At 31.7% G+C, this 15894-nt stretch overlaps 1 protein-coding gene across 1 annotated transcript; it reads right to left on the bottom strand.

Annotated features, from left to right (window-relative positions):
- Window positions 1-1864: 1864 nt before the first annotated feature.
- LOC128231522 (bcl-2-like protein 2) lies at window positions 1865-14819 on the bottom strand. Its single transcript, XM_052944473.1, has 3 exons — window positions 14257-14819; window positions 7178-7309; window positions 1865-5717 (listed from the first exon to the last, which is right to left on the bottom strand). The coding sequence occupies exons 1-2, from the start codon at window positions 14749-14751 to the stop codon at window positions 7178-7180; spliced, it is 627 nt and encodes a 208-aa protein (XP_052800433.1). The 5' UTR covers window positions 14752-14819; the 3' UTR covers window positions 1865-5717.
- Between the last annotated feature and the right edge of the window lie 1075 nt (window positions 14820-15894).

Genomic DNA, 15894 nt, shown 5'->3' with positions numbered 1-15894 from the left:
GATTGGTTATAAAATCCTTTCTACGACCATTCGCACTGTATCACTGCCCCTGGCATGTACAGAAGTTGTCAGTTCCTTGCAGATGTGAAGGCACCTAGTACTGGTTAACCGCTTGATAGTCTGCCCAGGATAGTTGTGCGTTGTTTGAACTGTCACTCAGGGACCCTTCAATGTGCTCAAGCCGGGACCTGGAGTATAAACTACTTACACCACCATCAAGTAGTTGCTGAGATAATAACCTAGTATGTGTGCTGACTTGCAAAACCTTAACCAGAATTTCTAAGTTGAATTAAAAAGGGCAATTATTTGCCTTGAATACAAACTAGAGTTATTTAACTTGGTTAATTCAGTAGGTTGGATGGTTGAGTACCATTGTATAAAGTCTCAATGCAATACATCAAGTAGTTGCTGAAATATTAACCTATGTGCGCTTACATGCAAAAGCTTAACCAGAATTTCTAAGGCAAATAAAGGCCCATTATTTGCATTAAATTCAAATAAGTGTTATCTAACTTCATTAATTTAGTAGGTTAGATATTTGGGAATACATATCCAAAGTTTCAATGCAATAAATGATGTATTTACTGAGATGATGACTTAAAGGTGCCTACATGCAAAACCTTAACCAAGGTGTGACGCCGACACTTGGGCGAATAGTATAGCTCTCCTCATTCTTCGAATAGTCAAGCTAAAAATGTACTTTGTTTGATCCGGCTACAAGGGAATTGAGATTTTCCAGAAATTTGTACCAGTAGGATTGTTTTTGCTATCCCTATAAATTGTTCAGCAGCTGTCTTGCTGTCAGGTTAGCTCTATTCTAGTTTTAACTAGAAATTGCTTGCTTGTCTCCCCTAGATTGTAGGTTAGATATAATCAATATTGAAATGAAATTTGTACTTTTGGACAGTAAACAAAACACAGGTCAGGTTATACTCTCTATTTCGATTTTTTTTAGCTTTATAGACAAAGAGATGGGTTCTAGCAAGTATAACTATCAATTTAAATTACTCACAAATAATGCTCTGAAATTCTAAACCTGACAGTAAGACGTACGAATGTTGATATAATGAGCCTTTTAACATTCAATACAAGATAGCTTACAAATTCATCTATCTTTTAACAAGACTTACACTGCTGTTTCATCAATCAAAAGCTACCAGTGTTATTCTCTTACAAATGAAAGACAAGTACTTTTTTTCTTTTGTTTATTAAAAATGGCAAAATAAATCAACAACAGAGAGAAATTGGTCAGATTTGTACAGCAATAGTGTACAGTAATTAAAATACACAGTATTGAGTAACAATAAATAATTAATAGAGGCTAGCACCCCCTTACCGTCTAGAATATATGTCTATATAATTGTGTAATTACACATTAATGGAACTACATAGATAACTATCAAAAGCTTAAAACATTAGTAAATATATACATGTAGACGGATTTGGTACAAATAAAAAGTAACGAAAAAATTGTATCCACATTGCAGCCATTTCGAAATAAGAGTTATAAAAAAATAATAAAACATTGCGCAACAGTCCAATTGTGAATTTAAAACCAAGTGTGAATAGTCTAATTTCCCAGTCGTCAAATGGTTTAATAATGATGTCACCAATTTAAAAGGCCAAAACCAAACAGTTAGGGAAAAACAGCCTTGCAAAACAAAAACATTCTTCTCTATAAGGTATTGTTTTTGAATGGTCGTTGACAAAAGGGGTTGAATGAAACTATGTAAGAACGGTATAAAGTCAAAATTAAAATTTAAAATCTATCTCTTACTGAAACTCAGCAACTGCCATGGTAGAACGAGAAATGAGTGATGATAATGGCTTAGTATTAATAAAGAGCTAGCATCAAAATCACAACCATGTTAAGAAAATTTATTTAGATATATTTACACCTTCAAACAGAAGCACATGAACATCAAACACAGGGTATTGTATCTACATGTAAAATCTGAAAATGGTATATTAAATCAAATTTCAGTCAATTTTTGCTTTTAACGATAAAGAAAATGTTCAATCTTGTTGAAATTGTTGAATATCTTCTTTCAGCAATAACGCTGAAGGATAAATACCAACGCCCATCTGTAATTTTACAGTTAAAAAGGGGCTTAACTCTATTTATTTTTAAGCCTGAATTATGGGCCTTGGTTGCTATACATGCATGGATTATCTCTGGTAAAATGTGTACCGGTACCTTTTTCATGCCAAAACATTTGTATCTTGAATGGATTTTGAGTAACGGCCAAGGGTAGGGTTTTGCCAACCATGCTGATGGTAACGACAACAACACCAAGGCTATTACAACACTTGTTTTTTCCAAAAAAACACAGACTAGCTTAACCTGTAACAAATGAGGTATTTTAAAGGGTAAAATTATAACAATCATGAAAATATCTGCTCATAAATTCAATTGATTCAGCGGTGTCTTTAAAAGTAATAAAAATAAAACACAGGGGCATCATCAAAAGTTCGCCAGAAATAAATATAATGTACATGTACTTATCTATTAGTTTCCCACAAAATAAATCAAAACAAAAAAAAACATGCACACAGAAAACACATCATTTACAAAGTCACTACATATTGCACTAGGGAGGATAAGAAGTGTGGAAGCAAAGTGTTTCTATTCCTTAAAACTGATACATCTGTTAGCAAAATGGAAATATGAAAAAAGAAGACATTATTTACATTCAGTATATTATGTCATTGTTATGTTGTGTCAAAGGCTCTGCCGTGCCAATGTTGCCATCATCATGAATTAGAAGTGACAGCAATTACCAGTCACATGTAGATATCAGCAGAATGGAAGAAACAGAGCCAGATACATGAAGATCGGGCATCAATTTCTCAAAAAAATAAAATAAGTTTAACTCATTTAAGTATCTTATTTCATTTAGCTAAAGTACTTGCTAAAGTAGGACTTTATAAAACAAAAAGTAGTTTTAATTATTTATCTCAGATATCATATCCTTTAAAAGCCTCAAAAATCCTCAAAAAGAGAATATCACTTAATTTATACCAAATAAAAAATAGTGAGCTGAGCTTGATCCTGTTAAAAGGGACGTAACATGTTTTGAGAATTAGGGACCTGGGTGCCTTATCCTATCTTTGAATGGACCCCTTGGGTGTTTGAAGTGCCCAGTGTAAAGCATTTATACATTCAGGGGAAGCATCTTTTTGGGTTTCAACCAGTACTGGGTACTCCAAAGTTCCCAGCAGTACCTTCTAAGTTTGATACCTAGTCTAACAAGCAATGCTGTTACACATCTGTTTGATGCAATAACTGATCAGTTAAAACACACATGTATGCATTTTCAATGAGACTTTAATTTATTTAACGCATTATGCTTGCAAACCTTTAATTTTGAATATATTGAAATATCCAGGCAGCAAAGAAACAAAATGGTGCAATAGAACAAAAGCAACTTAAATGACCTTGACCTTTGAGGTATGGACCCGGGTCAAGGTCACTGCACATCGTCTCAGTAAGAACAACATTTGTACCAAGAGTGTTTGTTTGCACATGCATATTTTGTATCGCTAAAAAAATTGAAAAATAGTAAGGAAAACTTGTTCATAACTGATAGTTTGATATCAATTGTCTAATGTATGAATGTTTGCTGTTATGAAACAACAACAAACACATGTGTTCAGTTTGATACTGAAATGCCAGCAAAGTTTTTAAATAATGATTCTAATGCAAATATGCAAACTCAAATTTAAAATAATGACACAATATCCATAAATGATGACAACGACAAAAGCTGTTTATACTTATATCTTTGTTACAACACTTATAATTACAGAAGAAAGGCAGAGCAAATCTTTGGTTTAATCATTATGCATAAAAACAATGATTGGGTCATTCATGTAGTCTAATGACCATTGTATCATCTTTAACAATAATAAAGAATTTATACAGTTTAATTATTAAAGCATCGCTTTATAATAGTGACTTGACAATTATAAATTTATAATCATTTATTTCAACAAAATTTACCAAATATTTCAAAGTTTGTCTCAATTGGTAATTGTAAAAGAAATGTGAATATTATACAAATGTACAAGTAGGAAGATGTGGAAATAAACCAAGGAATCAAAGTATTCCAAATGATTATAAGTTTAAAAGAAAAAGCAAAGAAAAAGCAAAATATTAGCTTACTATGTTCGGCTTAAGCATGAAAATGTTTCAAATATAATTTTACGAACATACAATCTATATACATGTTCCAATATGTACAATGTCACCAGGTGTTAAACAATAAACAAAATCATGCCGGGTTGTATCACATATCGCAAATCCTTAACAATTGAGGTAGAAGTTTGTTTTCTTGTTTACAACTCCATAGGTTCTGTAATAAATCAACCCCAAGGGCTGTTGTACCAGTGTATATAAATGATCTTATATCAGCACTATAACCAGAGACAGAAATGACAACAGACAGAAAATCCCCATCCAGTACATCTTAGTTTCAGTACGAGGGATTCCTGTAGCCCATGGCAGCGCAGCTGAGGCCTGTATTGAACTTGTTTTCAAAGCCATCTATATATATATATATATATTTCAATATTTCAATGTATTTCCTAATATTTTAATGCAAATGTTCAGCAAACCAAACTGAACAAATGTATGATACAGTCGAACCCAGTTGGTTCAAACTTGCTTGGCTCAACCTGCAGGTAAAGGACCGATTTCTTTATACTGAATGTAAGCATTCCTGCTTGGTCTAGAATTGTTCGAGGTTGGAGGTGATTTCACCGGTCCCTGGGAGTTTGAGCCAACAGAGTTCCACTGTAGAATGAAAGAGAAATCTCTCAATGCTGATTTCAGAATTGATTTTCAATTCTATCATCCCTTCATAATTAAAAATGAAGCATCTATTTTAGGACCAACAAATTAGAAGTAATGTAACCCTTAAGAGTGTGTTTGTTTTCAGTGGCACATTCTTACAAAAAATTCCTGTTACAATATTTTGATGTCTCGAGTAGGCTTTACTTCCCTTGTAGCATAACGCACTTCTTTAATATCAACACAGTTGTAAAAAGTATTTAAAATTTCTAAATTAACAACCCATAGTAAAAAGTCTAAGTGTATTTTTTTTTAAAAAGAAAGCCTGATTATACAACAGTATAGGTGTATTACAGTTATACCCTTAACCCTGTATGTCTTGGATATGGCATACATGTACAATGATATCCTATTTTCAAGACAAAATCAGAGCTTACAACAACCACTACACAGTCAAGTCTTGCCATTTTATCCATCAATGTTCATCATAAAAGAATTGAAATCCTAGAAATATCTAACGTTGAAACTTTTCCCCTTTAAATAACAATAATTCAAACTGTATTTCAGCCTATTGCTCAAATAAGAAGTGGAAACAATTTGAATTTCCTACTTGTATTGCTTTTTTTATGGCATTTCCTTGAAACTCAACTGTCAAAAACATAACAATATGAAGGGCATTAAGCGTTCCTTACTGGATGGTAATTTTATCCAAGGATTTGTGTTATAAAAGCAATATGGTAAAGCAACATCTTTTGTAACCCTAAACACAACATCCATCGTGATATGATTGGCTCTACTGGTGGTGGATGAATACTCTGTTCCAATGATCTGTTTGTGTCGATCCTGTCTTGAAACTACGCTGATCGCTTCCATTATATTGACCTAAATGACGTATTCTATTAATATCTGTATAAGTCATCTTTTCCTGGAAAAAAGAGAAGAAAATGATTACAAATATCATCATGTCTTTTACGTATTTTAATAGGGACTTTTATTTGTAAATAGAAGAAAACTATAACAATTTTCATTATGCCTTTTGCGCATTATAAAAGGGACTTTTATTTTTCAAATATAGACACTAAAACAAATTTCATCATGCCTTTTGCGCATTATAATAGGGACTATTATTTGTGAATAGAAAAAAACTTTAACGAATTACATCATGTTTTACGTATTATTAAGGTTTTTTTTATGAGTAATAATTCATATGACAGCCACACAGCTGACAATTAAGACAATACACTTGCAATTATGTTTTTAAGACCTATTAATTATATCATGTGGGTTATTGAGTCATTTGGAGTGGGATAATATAATGTTAGTGTTATCCCATCAAGGCTATAGAAGCAAAACCATGTATAAGCTTAAAGCTTTCTTTTCAATTCTGTCTGAAATACCTATGTACATGTACTATTATGCATTTTTGTATGTCTAATTTTTAATATATCTATTTATTGTATTTGCTTGCTTATTCATAGTGTTTGTATATTCTCACGTGTACACATAATTGAAATAAATACTGATTTAACTATTAAATGGTACAGTAGCTAGTCCATGAAGTCCAATACTCATTACCCTCAAAAATATCTTTGTGTATCAATGTTTCTTTCAAAATACTTCAAGCTCTATAAAAAATCAAGCCCATGCTTACATAGAACACCAAGTAAATTTACTTAAGTGAGCTTTTCTTTAACCATACATTAACAAGAGCATTCAGACTGAGTCCAATGCTTGTCTATTTTCTCTCTCAGGAAATCAAGGACTGTAACTGGAACATTTTTGATTCCAGAAAGATGCCCACTTCTACACATACCCCTATATGCATTATGCCCCTTTCGACAAATGTGCCTATTCATTATGCCCATTTATACACATATGCCTATTCAGTGTGCCCACTTCTACACATATCCCTATGCATTGTGCCCAATTCTACACATATCCCTATGCATTGTGCCAACTTCTACACATATCCCTATGCATTGTGCCCACTTCTACACATATCCCTATGCATTGTGCTCACTTCTACACATATCCCTATGCATTGTGCCCATTTCTACACATATCCTTATGAATTGTGCCCACTTCTACACATATCCCTATGCAATGTGCCCATTTCTACACATATCCCTATGCATTGTGCCCATTTCTACACATATCCCTATGCATTATGCCCATTTTTACCCATATCCCTATTCAGTGTGCCCATTTCTACACATCTCCCTAGGCATCTCATGGTTGCCACTGGTGACACTTGTACACAGTTTTATGAAAACATTTTTTATAACCAAGGTTATAAAAATACCTCTTACTTGCCTTTTTTTTAAAAACAAACGAGTTACCCAGTATATTTTTATTAAAATTTAATAAAACTGGCCATTTCATTACCTAAGATTTCTGAGTAAAGATTGCGCCCAGCGCTAGTATTCCCGCAGCACCAATGCAGAGTTTCCCGAATGACGGCCATATAGACTTGTCATTCTTGTCCGGGGACTTCTCATAAAACTCTGTCAGCCCATCCTGAAAAAAATGAGCATTATTTTACTTAATTGTTTGAACACAAGAAATTGTATGCTTTATTGTCATAAATGTTAAATTACTTAAATTACATGTTTCTTAACTTACATTGTATGACAATTTTGAAGAATGGTAAAATAATTTATAAAAAGTATGTACATTATATTGTGTACAATGTAACCATAAAAGAATGATACAAGTATTTTTTATGAACCCAATCATGTAACTTGGCAAAACTCCTAATGTGCATGTTACCTACTGGTAATATTTAACTACTTGTAATATATTATTTATTTATGCAGTGATGAGTATCAATTAACACAATCATGTGTAACTGGCAGCCATTTACTCAGAATTCCTAGGCTATAAATGCCTAGATAAATGAAGTTGAACAGTAAAATCATGCTGGGTAACATTGCAGGTTGATTTTGGGGTTTGCTTTTTATACAAAATTTGGCACACATAATAATGAAATAATCATATAATAAAATGAATTGAACAATTAACCATTTTTTCATCAGTGTTCAGAACTCAATTAAAATAAACTTAATTCATTTTGGTTGTTAACACAGAACTCGTTATGAACACAAAATGTAGCATTTATATACAGTTTTCAACAGGTCAGTCATATTTTTTTTTAAATTGTTTATGGAGAAGAGCAAAAACATGATGAGCGTTATCAAAAACACATTATCATCTAACAATAATGTGTTTAAACACCATATATGTATCTTTTAATCAATAACTGATTGGAGTCATTGGTCAGACAGCTGAACACAGCATTTCAGAATTAACAATCAGTTCAAAAAAATAAAATTATCTAACATAATCTATTGTGAGACAGAGCAATATAACTAGATCGAAAGGTTTCGCTGTTGAGCTTGATGAAGTAAGTTTTAAAAAAATGGTTTAATCTTTTTAGAGCCAATAACTGTTCTTGTAGGCTTTTAAATTATTAAGTATCTTTAAAATAGAACAAGAAATTGAGTAAATCCATGAGACCTACATCTTTTCAGTAATTATGTAAATATGGTTTTTGCTGACCTAATTTTAAAGAAAAAATCACCCCAGTTAAACAGAAACTATACTTTTTTGTAGACAGAATGTATCAGTTTTCTTCTGCCACAAATTAGTAGGTATTCATGCATTGAATTTGGGATAAATAATCTGTTTTAAATCTATCAGGTTTAGACAAACTTGGTAAGCTACCAAAATAGATGAACATTTTACTGCATTTTTGTTTTATGGCGATGCATTTTAAGTAGGATTACTAAAGGAAAAGCAATTAAATCGCAATTTTAAGGCAATAATTTTAAGGCAGCAATTGTAATACGGTCATATACCTTATAAGAATATATATACGCAGTAGAAATTACAATACTTGTACCTACTTTTTACAATAATGTAAAGAAAGTATAAAATTAGACCAAAATTATATAATCATTTATAAGAATTCTGAACTTTAAGCCAAAACTTGGTCAAATGAATTAAAACATTCCAAAGTCAGTAATCATCTTCTAACAAAAGTAACCCAAGTAGAGCCCATTTTAAGAACCATGATTAAACAAAATATTCAAATTGTTCCATACAATGAATCTGCATGGTTCAATATGTTTATTTACATAATTGCCTGTGAATACTTGAAGTTCAAATGATTACATTTCTTTTGATTTTTTTCTTGTTTCTCCTTCATACTGTTTTACAAAAAGATTTGCCAATAAATAAATTCTCCAAAGATCAGAAAATAGACCTTCACCTGTAACAGAAGAATTGTTGTATTTTAATGGATAGAAAAGATGCAGAACTTTTTAGGGTTCCAACAGTTCATAATAATCTACCTGTAGCAAGCAGAGAAATCTTCAAATGGAATCTAATATTCAATATATTTGACTTCTGATAATGATAATACATATATGTAATTAACCATTGACCCTTCAGTCTTATGATTTTGTCTGAGAAAAGGAACACTTCAAGTCAATTATTTCAAAATATTTATAGAAAGTGTTTTGTGATTCATCATCATAGGATGAAAAAAGATACATGTAATTAAGAAACAAAATGTTGTTTTTCTCATTATTTTGCATTTTTACCACATCATCACAATTTATAGCGAAATAATTTATATGAACTTTCAAAATTGTTTATACTGGGGAAAAAAGCAATGCGTAGAAAGTGAGAACACGCCACGTCTTACTAAAACTCAGACAATCATCTGACAACGTCACTACTAACGTGGGCGAAATTGTCTGGAAATAAATTGATAACTTGGAGACCAATGAAAGAATAGATTATGATGTCCTAAGCATGTTCCATTTTGCACCCATAGAAATTCTGGGAAAAACCAGTGCGTCATATATACATGTCTGCTTGGTAATACCGAACACTGGTTAAATTATGTGAGGGTCTAATATTCGTGATTTATCATGAATCAATCAGGTCACGTTTTTATCATATAAAAATAATTAATTTCATAATGTTTTCCAATTAATATATAATGAAGTTGTGAATTTTAAAGCTCACAAAAAGGCCAAATCCCAGATGTGTAAAAAAAAATAACACAAAATTAAAACAAGGTAAAGTATTCCTGAAGAAACCTTGGAACAGCGCTCCCAGATCGATGATTGGCCATGGTAACAGGAAAAATTGGCTTGAATCTATCTTAGTAATGACCAGTGGTTAATTTGCAATATCTGATTATTCACAGCTATACTAGAACTCCTGGATTTATCGGTATGCCTGATTATAGAACTCATGTAACAATGGCAGACCAATATCATTCATAGAAAACATCCAACATGACCATCTATGAAACATGAAAGCAATAACTCTTTAAAACAAAACTCGTCATATACAGTATAGAACAATTGGTATTAAAATACATATTAAAATACATCCTACATTTTTATAAAATTGCAGATTAACTACACCTAATCATTAAGAATTTAAACTTTCGCGGTTGTTTCAATGTCCACCTTCTGCCACTCATGGGATACACAATCCCTGCGTCAGCCTCAGGTTTTGAATTGACAATGTGTCAGCCAATGAGGTTGTTTTTTAAGACAGATAGATGACCTGAAGTAATCATTTAATGACTAGGAATAGCTAGTTCGGTACGCTCACTCAAGCCATTCTTAATCATTAGAATATTAATTCATGTCATCTAACTATTACTTAGTCCCTGGCCAGCTGGTTCATAACTGTGGTTCTTCATAAAGTATAACTAAAAAACTTTATACTATCATAACTCCGAGGGCCATATGGTATTTATGAACATCTTCACAGTTTGCGACTCAGACTCAGAAAAGCAAATTTGATTTTGTCAAAATGCTATTACAGAAGCAACTATGGTAAAAATGGTGTACTATTTACATATAATAGATAAATGAGATTCTACAATAAGGCACAAATCTTTGGTCAAAATTAGTTTTTACTACAGATAGTTTGAAACATTTTAAAAATTCAGTTTTCTGAGCCTGAGTCTCAACTTAGACTTCAGGTGTTAGCCAATATGGCCCCAGTCTGAATCTCAAACTCAGACTGAAGATGTAAGTAAATATGGGCCCAGATTGTTCCAAAGCTTCCTCATCCCTTCAATCAATTAAATTTCCAAGACCAAAACCATACTTTGAAATATATATAAATATATAATAATACATAAATAACTAGGAATACATAATAGCGGGACATAATTATATAAATATAATTGTCTTTAAGCTTCATTCTCCCTCCATTTCTTCATTATAATACCTCATTCATTTATATCAGAGGTCGACATAAACTCTATTTCCTAGGGATCTTGAAGGGACTCAAACATTTGAAATCAAGAGTCCCTTCCTTGAGATGAGAGTCCCTCAGAAGTTTTTATAGACCTATCCTGTTAGGTTTCCCATAATGATTTATTTCAAGGACTAAAATGACTAAATTAATCATGTCTCAATGCAATACATGACATGGAGGTTCTAGAATAGTGTATCTCCATGAAATTTGGTGTCATCAGGATCCTGGGACCTCGTTAGTGTTGCATTTAAAATACAATCTAGTGCCAGAAACAAATTCAAACCAAAATTAGATTCTCACAATGGGATTTAAAGCACATAATAACAGAAGGATTTTGAATTTAAAAAAGTTGGCAAACATTCAAATATTCATTTATTACCACAAAAATGTTATGAATGCGATATGACTTGATTGACGTTATGGAATCAGAATGGGGTATTCTTTTCAAAGTAGAAAATTGCAAAAAAATAATGCTTATATAATCAAATTTAGGTATTTAGGAATTGCTTAAAGATAAATAGAACATATCCAGTACTTGTTGAACAAATTGACAAGTGAACTTATACTCAATGAATGGCAATATGATAAACAAAATAAACATATAACTTAAAAAAATATTATAATTTTTATATATATATATATATTGTGAGATATTAAAACATGTGACAATGAATGTATTGTGAGTTCACAGTTCCCCAAATAATCTAATACAGTTTACTGTTGTCAGGTTCAATATCTGATTAAACTAAGTTTTCAAAAACGATTTGATTTGTTATGAAACATAATTTGATATGACTATTTGATCAAATGTAGGTATCAACTAGACAAGGTCATTGACTGGCAATACAACAACCTGAATAAAAATAATTCTCATCAGTAAAATGGTAGCTTAAACTGAAGCCCAAAACTGGACAGTTTCCCTTGAAATTTCGAAACTTTTCCTGTTTTTAAAAAGGTATCATTAAAAAGGTATCTTAGTTGTAAATCTTACGCTACTAAGAGTGGTCATATACACTTGTAAAGTACAGGCAGAATCTAAGTAAAAAATTAAAAATATTTTCCTTAAAACGCAGTTTAACCCCAAAACGAGGTTTAACATTTTCCTTGAAAAGCAGTTAACCCCTCAAAATGAGGTTTAATATTTTCTATGAAACCCAGTTTACCCAAAAAATGAGGTTTACGATCTTAGCTTTAATCTTTGCCCTTCTTTACAATACACAGTTATTGGCATTGTTTTATTGACTGAAAACATAGAAGTAAACAGAAGACTTTCAAGAGTGAAATGAAACTTGTCAATAAAGCAATTAAAAGCTGAATACACAAAATGACCATGATACTACAGTGAAGTTCAATAAAAATTGATTAAATTCATAGGATTAACAAGGACTTGAAGTTGTTGAAATAAAATGAGGCCATTTGATGGGCACTCCTTGATATACATACCTGATAAGCCAGACAAAACGGGGTGAATGAATGTGGTTAGCTATCACTAAAAATAAACCCACCTACATATATTGGTATAATAAAATTGTTTTCTGTTCTTGTCGATAAAAGTAATGGTTTCATTGATCAAGGTACAGGCCAATGCATTCAATGTTCCCACACACTAATGATTTAATATTAAAATAACTTGGATGTTTGAATCTGTCCCTGATGTATTGGATTGCGCAATGACTTAAATGAGAACAAAAATTCATAGCAATGTAATTCAACCAAATATTGATGCAATTACTTGTACTTAATATCATATACATGTTCTCTGCATGATATCATATCATTTAAAAGTGGTTGCATAATATCTTTTTATAATTTCTATTCTACAAAATATAGTATACATACACATGTATATATATGTAATTAAGTTAACTTATGCGGTTGTCATGAATGAAAATCCTTAAGGTATTTCAATATTTATTTTGTGGTTTTTAAATCTGGTTTAAATGGATAACAAAAACATGAAGAAAATATCTAGGAGTGACTCGAATGTAAACTGATATCAGCCTGGACACAATCCAATATAAACAGTGCAATTTCATTAAGAATATAAAAATATCCAGTTTACATACAAATTGAAATATTTTAGTTAATAATGTTCACTTGCTGTTTGACATTCCTATTGTTACAATGTAGCTCTTTATTACTGAGTCTTAATGGTTCAACAAAGTTAAGCATATGAAATTTGAAATATGTAATCAAATTTTATTCTAGTGCATTAATACATGCTTGTTTATTGAACCATACTATATAATTTGATGGGTGCTTGCAAGACTGTAGATACTACCTGAATTTAAAGGAGGACTTAATGCAGTCCTGCAGGCACCCCTAGAAATATAATGTTGAATGGCTGCGATAGTATGCACAAAATGTTTGGCACTTATTTGGGCAAACAGATTTTCTATACAAGTACAGTTGTGGCTATAGCTAATTATTTCATGAATGTGGCATGTAGCCTACTGGCGGTAACACTGGTATAGAATAATCTGATCTAGATATTGACAGTAGCTGAAGTATACAGCCACAAATATTACAAATATTTGACTACATGACCTCATCAAGTTAACTCTGCGAAGTATAGATTTAGACTTATAAATCTAAAAAATAGGGTGCTAGTCAATACATATTAATGACAAACAGTAAAACAATTAAAAGAATAAGAATAAAAGATTAATTATCATTTGCAACAGAATGAAAATTTAAAACTTTCAATTATTGCATTAAATTTGTGTTCTTCAGTCTCACCTTTTACAACCTTAACATGTCTAGTATAATTCTTCACGGTTAATACCCACTAATATTATTAATAAAGAAAATAGGTAAAAAAAATCATCTTCAAATTTAGCTCCTGTCAGCTCTGCTTCACCATCAATGAAAAAATGTTAAAAAAATTGCGCTCAATATTTGCAAAAACCTTTTATTAACAATAAAATTGTGATCTCTCAGAATATTTATAATGCATCATGAACTATAATAAGTACTTTGATATTAATTACAATGCTGTAAAAAAGCTCAACCTTAACAAGAAATTGTTTTTTGCCAACTTTTGATATATGTATGCCTCGAAGGATGGGAGTATGTCCAGTTCTGAACCTGTTGATTAATGTAATTAACAATGGACAACAACAGCTGTCCATTTTATGTATTAATTAGTGAATAATTACAATACGAATACCAACCCATCCATTATGTGTGGAGATCCAATCCTCTAGGTGATCTCTAACGTATGTGGAAACCCATTCATATATGGAGTCAACCAAATGTTCCATACGTTTTAACATACATTCTATTGCAATCGATCCCCCAAATGTAAACAAAGCAACAATACGCCCCCAATTTATTCCATCAATGAAAAGTTCTTGTGCAACAGCAATAAAAGTAGAATATGCAATGTCAGGGTTTATGTGTAATTGTTCCACCATATCATTAAATTCACGGCTGTATCTTTTCTCAAACTCATCCGCTAAAGATCTCATTGCATTGTGGATTTTTTTTGCTGATGATTCTAGTGGAGGACAACCTCTCCATACGAAATTTTGTTTACTGAGTCTGTAGTTTAAATAATCAGCAACAAGATAACGTGTACTTGTTGGATTCATGTCCAAACTATTATTATTTGTCACTCTCATCCCATTTTGCTTCATTAAACTCTGCATTTCCTTTAGAATATTCATTTAAATTTCACAAATTCTTTCCAGATGTAAACAACCACCATCCTCCTCGGTTGAGCGAAGAAAACAAAATGACTCCGATATTGTAAGACTGGTACAAGCCTGACACAATAATAGACTGGCGCCCAGCTATACATTTAGTAACATTTTCTGAAAATATATTGATCAGTTACTTTTGGACATTCCTGAATCAATAAACATGACTTCTTCACGCTTTATATATATTTATTTTGACAAAATGTAAATCTGAAATTATGATCAGATTTTTGAGGGCGATTATTTACCTTTTGCACAAACAAACAAAAAGGCTGAACTGTTGAAATTGTAATGCAAAAAAAATGTTCTATACAGTACGGAATATCTTGGTGTACTATAGAAGACCAACTATAGTTGTTGAAAAAAATAATCAGTTATTTCTTCTTTTCAAAATTTCATCTTCAATGTCAATTTAGGTATCGTATCATGTCATTATTTTATATGACATATGTACTTATATTAAAAGTGTGTCATAATATTTTACCATTCTTGTTTAACTCCGATTAAAAAAAATCAGTCACGACGTTAAGTGGGGCCAGTTTTTATTAGATTTTGACATGTTCTTGGAAATAGAACGTGGATTGAATTGCGTTAAGTGATCAATCGAATGAATTTATTGGGATTCACAAGTTTACATTCATTCAATGCTGCCACGATGATGTAATCCTTCTTGAATACAACGCTTTTACGAGATTCATGTCACATTAACATTAAGAATCGCATAATGACGCGTTTTCATTCAAATCGTCTACCGCCGTAATATTAGACACGCTTTCATTTTACATTTGCGTAAATAGAAAGAAATTATAATATTCTGAACACACCTTAATACACTTGAAGTAATATCTATATATATATAGTAGACGTCACCATGGACGACGACGGAACGACTTGAACTGTTCAACGATAATGATTTCGATCACGGGCGACGAAACAAAATAAATTAAATAAAAAAAGGGTTTCACCGCCCCTCCTTGGAATCCGGAATCAGGAATCCCGTTTATTTTCTTTTGACGGGAATCCCTTTTATTTTAGGAGACTGGAATATAAGGAATACCTCTTCAATAAAACTATTAAACAAAACACAGCAAGCCTGCTTTCATTTTCTAT

The sequence above is a fragment of the Mya arenaria genome, chromosome 1, assembly GCF_026914265.1.
Source record: "Mya arenaria isolate MELC-2E11 chromosome 1, ASM2691426v1".
NCBI lineage: Eukaryota > Metazoa > Mollusca > Bivalvia > Myida > Myidae > Mya > Mya arenaria.
This window is presented reverse-complemented; position numbering and strand designations above follow the sequence as displayed.

Bases quoted from the DNA above. Each gene is read 5' to 3' on its own strand.
- LOC128231522 (XM_052944473.1), bottom strand. From the start codon at position 14,751: ATGAATATTCTAAAGGAAATGCAGAGTTTAATGAAGCAAAATGGGATG. The intron at 7,310-14,256 runs GTTGGTATTCGT...CATTTTTTTCAG, and splicing joins TCTCCACACATAATGGATGG to GATGGGCTGACAGAGTTTTA.